We start from the raw sequence: 5239 nt of genomic DNA, 5'->3' as shown, positions 1-5239 counted from the left end.
TGTCACCAGCAGAAAACTAGCTCTGGTTTTCCAAATAATAAACACAGTAGCTTCATCGTGCTAAAGTTTACAGAAGGGAAAGAGGCCCGCTTGTTCAGAGATGTTTGACCCTGTTCAGGACTGTCGGGGCTTTTGGACTTCAGGCCACTTGGTTCAGGGGACAGCAACTGATTTTTTATCTTTGAAGTTTTGGGTTTTTTTAAATAAAAAGAGGGACATTTGTCATGTATTTGTATTTAACACAGTATAAAGTCTGTAATGAATACCAACACATGTTCTGCACAGGTTCTTTCTTGGGGTCCAATGGACCCAGAAACACCTCCTACGTCTGGAAAGTCCTGGACGGGGTTCAGCATGTTGTCACTGTTGTCCACTGATGCTCTCTGTGATTTTTTCTGTTTTTTGGTTGGAATAATGTGAAAAACTGATACCAGAGCTTATATTAAACTGTATTTAAATTAAACAAATACTTCTCGGTTCTGCACTAATGCAGGTTTGCAGCTCTTATTGCTCCTTAGTTTGATCTCTGTTTGAATTTCCTTTTCAGTGGTGTAACAAGCTAAATTCATTCAGTTTCTGTCAGGTCTGGGTGGAGGTAGACGTGGCTTCTAGTGTGGCCAAATACAGAAATGTGTTTAATCAGTTTGTCTCTGTTTGTTGTGAAGGTGGTTAAAAGGCAGAAAATGAGAGGAACAAGGAACAGGACGGTTAGAAATGATTAGTTCAGAACACTGTGTGACGCCAACACTTGAAAGTTCTTGATCAGTTTTATTTCAGGTCGGTGACTCCTGACCTCAGTATTTGTCAGCAAGGCCTTTGGGCCTGTAGTGGTTCGGATCATTTCCGTCTCGCCCCCAACGGTTGGCCTCCTGGTCGGCTGCAGTGTCCTCGGCACCGTGACCCATTTTGCCCTGAACCCACTCTCTCGTGTCACTGAAATGGAAAATAACTTGTAAAAAAATGAGGAATATAAAACCAAGACAGCTATTCAGAACTAGTGAGATCTAAACATGAGCTCCTGCATACAGACCGTTGTTCTGGTGGTTCACTGCTGTCGTAGCAGATTTCATATCATCCAGAGACTCCTCTGTGCTCACCTGATGACCTCCGCCGCCCATCGTCCTCCTGCTCCTCTCTCCGCGGCTTCAAAGTTTCCTCTGGCGTGAAAGTATTTGTCTGAGTTTTTCCAGTTGGCCTCCCTCATGTCACGGTAGGCCTGTGCCATGTCCCAGGCTCCTGAGCAGAAGAACAGCAGAAGATGTTCAGAAAGAAGAACATGGTTTGGTCTGACATCCACAGAGCTGCACACGTTTCTGTTTCCAACCTTGAACAGCCTCAACAGGGAACTTGTAGAACTGAGCTTCGGTTTCCACGATCAGAAGCAGAACGAGTCCAGCCAGGAGCAGCTTCATGGTTAAAGACGTCTGAGAGAAAAGAGCACAAACAGAAATACAGATACATACATACTTAGAGTTCTCTATGATTGAATGAACATATGAACTTACTGTGCAGTCCTCACACGGGTCAAATCTTCACTAGATCACAGAATATCTTTCCAGAGGCCACTTCTGCTCTTATATTGTGCTCAGACACGAGGGGGGTCACAGGATTTCTAAATAACGGGAAATCCCGACTATCTGTGGAGCTGCTGGCAAAGTTAAATGTCAGGTAAACACATGGAGGGCATGGAGCAGTTGTGTAAGTGCAGCTGTTGACACAGCACAGGAGAGCTCAGGTTTTGATCTTCATACGTTTATATGCGAGCAGTTATTTTAGTTTGTGATGATTTATCTTTTTTCTTTGCTCTCGGTTATGTTCACTTCTTTAATTCAAAACCTGGGAGACGTTTGAAGAAATGTTCAAACCAGAACTTAATTGTTGTTGTTGTTGATCTTCTGGAGAGAACTCTCCAAACGCCGCCAACGTTTATGGAGTATGAGCAGATTTTGTCAAATGGGAGGCGATTCATAACCGAGCAGAACCCAAAGTGCCTCCAGCAGGACACTTAATGCGACCACCACAGCGTCTGAACACGCTGAACAATCAGCGGAAACCCTGCAACAATACTTCTGAAGCCCATCAAACAGCATCTTTAAAGTCACATCTGCGCCAGTTTTTTTCTTTTGTTGCCACAATCTGTTGCCCTAAACTTTCACTTTCTGTAATTCTCAGTCATCGTTAGCGACTCGCTGCAGAGACGTTCCTCTGCTTCGTCTGCCCACCGCTCAGGGTGCTTCATGGCTGAAGCATCATGATGGGATCAATCATCTTTAAAACACTTACCGTGCTTTGTTTAGTTTTACATCTTTGCTTTATTTGTTTATCACTTGATTCTGAATTTACACGTATCAAGTTGTCCAGTGGGCTGCAGGTGTCTCAGTGGTTAGCATCATGGCCTCACAGCTAGAAGGTCGCTGGTTCACGTCCCGGTGAGGACACCCGGGATCTTCCTGCGTGGAGTCTCCATGTTCTCCCCGTGCAGCGTGGGTTCTCTCCGGGTTCTCCGGCTTCCTCCCACAGTCCAGAAACATGCTGAGGTTAATTGGTGATTGTAAATTGTCCGTAGGTGTGAATGTGAGTGTGCTTGGTTGTCTGTCTCTAAGTGTAGCCCTGTGATAGACTGGTTACCTGTCCAGGTGAACCTGCCTTCACCCTGAGTCAGCTGGGATAGACTCCAGCCCCCCATGACCCTGGTGAGGATTAAGGTGTAGAGAAGATGGATGGATGGATGGTGTCCAGTCCTGATTACCTTAAAAATTATAATTTGTGATTGATAGATAGATGGATGGATAGATGGATAGATAGAGTTACCACCACCACCATAAATACTGATAAATAAGCAAAAATAGACAATAAGAAAATATAAAATGCAAACTGTACAATAGGTGTAATATGTCCTGTGTGAGGGAGGTGCAAATAATGTGCAACAGAAGAGTCCAGCAGAAATGTGCAAAAGGCAGTTTCAGTGATAGAACCAGGTCCTACGAGGCCTGAGAGCTCTCTGCCTGCCGGGCTGATGAGGTGAACAGGGTTAGTGCTTGTGCTTCCTGTATGTGTCCTTGTGGCAGCGGAGCTGGACCAGGCTGGTGGAGAAGCTGCTCTGCTGCCTGTCCAGCAGGAGGTGAAGCGGGTGGTCGGGGTCATCCTGGACGGACAGCAGCTTGTTTAAAGTCCTCCTCTCCTCCACAGCTTCCATCACAGGATGTGACGACTCAGCACGTTTTCTTTTTTCTTTTTTAATGTTCTTTCACATCCCGATTCAAACAAAGACATGTTAGTGTTTAAATGTGCTTCATATCTGAACAAACAACCGAAAACTTGCTGTTTTTATGTTCATCTGTTGTAAGAAACAAAGAAGAAATAAAGGGTTTGGCCTTCACTACTAACAACTCTTTGTGTTCTGGCACTTTGAGCGTTGCTTTATCTCCAAAGCAACAGATGGAGGCAGTAAGCTGGTGCTGATGGAGCACGACATCATCACCGTCAGCAGCACCTTAAAACTAACGAGAACCAAACCAGAGCAACAAACTTTATTAAATATAGTTTAAGAGAAGGACCTAAAGGATGATAAACCTGACTCGATAAATGTTTTAAAGTCACGTTTAAAAAAAAAATAAATAAAAAAAATTGTACACAACAATATAGTGATAGCACAAATGATGTCGTCACACAGAACAGAATCATGTTTGTGTCTTTAATCAGCAGCATTTTCCTCTCTAGAAATAGTTTATTGCTCTTAATCAAATTATTTTATTGTGAACTTTTTAGTGCTTTTCTCAGTGTTATGAGCTCCGTTCATGCCTGAGTCCACCATGTGTTGTTCCAGGGATGTGATCAGCGCTGCTAGCTCGTCAGTTTCTCTGTTTGTCTTTCAGCAAGATCAGACGAGATCGACGGAGCTTAATTACATGAAGCTTGGTGGAGAGGTGCACCACAGGCAAAGAGAGGCGCCATTAAATTCTGTTGCAGATTCGTAATCGGTATTTAAACTTCAAGGATGGGGCGTCGGCAGATGGACGATTAGCTCCGTAAGCGGCCCGTTTGTCTCTGGGCCTGTCAGCAGGATTAGACAAAACTACCACCTGAGTTTCAGGAAACTTGGCGGAGAGGTGACGCATAGGAACAGGAAGGACCCGTTAGACCTGAGGTGCAGAACAGGATCAGCTTCTTTAGAACTGTGAGACGGAGCGTTGACCTTGGCAGAGGATGGCGCTCTGCTTTTCCATTTGTTTATGGCCGTTTGCTCGACACATATAATGAGCTCCTGAGGAGGAAGCAATTAAAGTCTGGTTTTATTTGTTTAATTTAAAAAAACAAGAACAGTTGATGATGAGTTGGATATTTTACACTGAACTTGGTCATTTGTGTTTGTATTACAGAGACTGGATGTACTTGATCAGATGTTTTGTGTAAATTGGACGCTACAGAGGAAAGATAACGTCCCCCTGAAGTCTGATGTTAGTTTGAAATACCTTCTGTGAAATAGAGAACGTCAAACTGTGAAATCTACAAAACGTAATTCAAAATAAACCCAAATGAAACCTGTAGCCGTCACGCTGTGGCCATCAACACACACATATTGATCAGACACACAGAGACAGTAAAACACAGCCGCTGGTCCGATCCGGGTCCAGCAGCTGAACGCTGTGTGTGGGTTTGTGTTCAGAACTGGATTCTGGTGTTGCTGTGTTCAGAGTACGTCTCCAGCTGCTGCCGTTGGTTTTTCTGTCCTTCTGCTTTTATTCTGTGTGACAGTGGGAAGATCTGGTCCATATGAAGCGTGGCCTGTTTCACATCTTTCACATAGATGAACGAACCAGCAGCCTGGTAGCTCCTGGCGAGGCAACTAAATAATTAGATCGTATTAAAACTTGACAAAATTTAGGAAGTTCAGTGCAGAAAGATTAATCGTGACCTTCCAGAGCTCGGCGTGAGGAGGGAACGCGCTCGTTGCTACAATCGCCGCTAACGCACTGAGCTGAATGATAATCGTATTGTGATGTGAAAACAATTCAGCTTTATTTCTGGTTATTCCCACTCGCTCAGCTTTTAATTAACTGGCTTATAATTAGTAAATTTCCAGAACAAATGGCTGCTGGGTTACAAATAACCAGAGGATAAATCATATCTGTGATAATGATGCTCTTCTGCTGCTTTCATTGCGAGTCACGTATCGATCTGATGGTTCGTTATAGATCCCAGTTTCTGCAGCAACAACCCGCTGTGTTGACCTGAATCA

General features: G+C 44.1%; 1 protein-coding gene across 1 annotated transcript; it reads right to left on the bottom strand.

Moving 5' to 3' along the window:
• Positions 1–748: 748 nt before the first annotated feature.
• On the bottom strand, positions 749–1558 carry saa (serum amyloid A). The gene is made up of 4 exons (XM_008281365.1): positions 1506–1558; positions 1325–1424; positions 1098–1236; positions 749–933 (listed from the first exon to the last, which is right to left on the bottom strand). Exons 2-4 carry the CDS (start codon positions 1410–1412, stop codon positions 795–797), a joined length of 366 nt encoding a protein of 121 aa, XP_008279587.1. The 5' UTR covers positions 1413–1424; positions 1506–1558; the 3' UTR covers positions 749–794.
• Between the last annotated feature and the right edge of the window lie 3681 nt (positions 1559–5239).

The sequence above is a fragment of the Stegastes partitus genome, unplaced genomic scaffold, assembly GCF_000690725.1.
Source record: "Stegastes partitus isolate 25-593 unplaced genomic scaffold, Stegastes_partitus-1.0.2 Scaffold232, whole genome shotgun sequence".
In the NCBI taxonomy this organism is placed as follows: domain Eukaryota; kingdom Metazoa; phylum Chordata; class Actinopteri; family Pomacentridae; genus Stegastes; species Stegastes partitus.
Note: the sequence above shows the minus strand (reverse complement) of the source record. Positions and strands in the feature narration are given on the sequence as shown.

What these genes read in the sequence shown, in the direction of transcription:
- saa (XM_008281365.1), bottom strand. Translation starts at nt 1,412, where the DNA reads ATGAAGCTGCTCCTGGCTGGACTCGTTCTGCTTCTGATCGTGGAAACC. An exon ending in CCCTGTTGAGGCTGTTCAAG is followed by an intron (nt 1,237 to 1,324) that starts GTTGGAAACAGA and finishes TCTTCTGCTCAG; the next exon opens with GAGCCTGGGACATGGCACAG. An exon ending in TGGGCGGCGGAGGTCATCAG is followed by an intron (nt 934 to 1,097) that starts GTGAGCACAGAG and finishes TTTCCATTTCAG; the next exon opens with TGACACGAGAGAGTGGGTTC.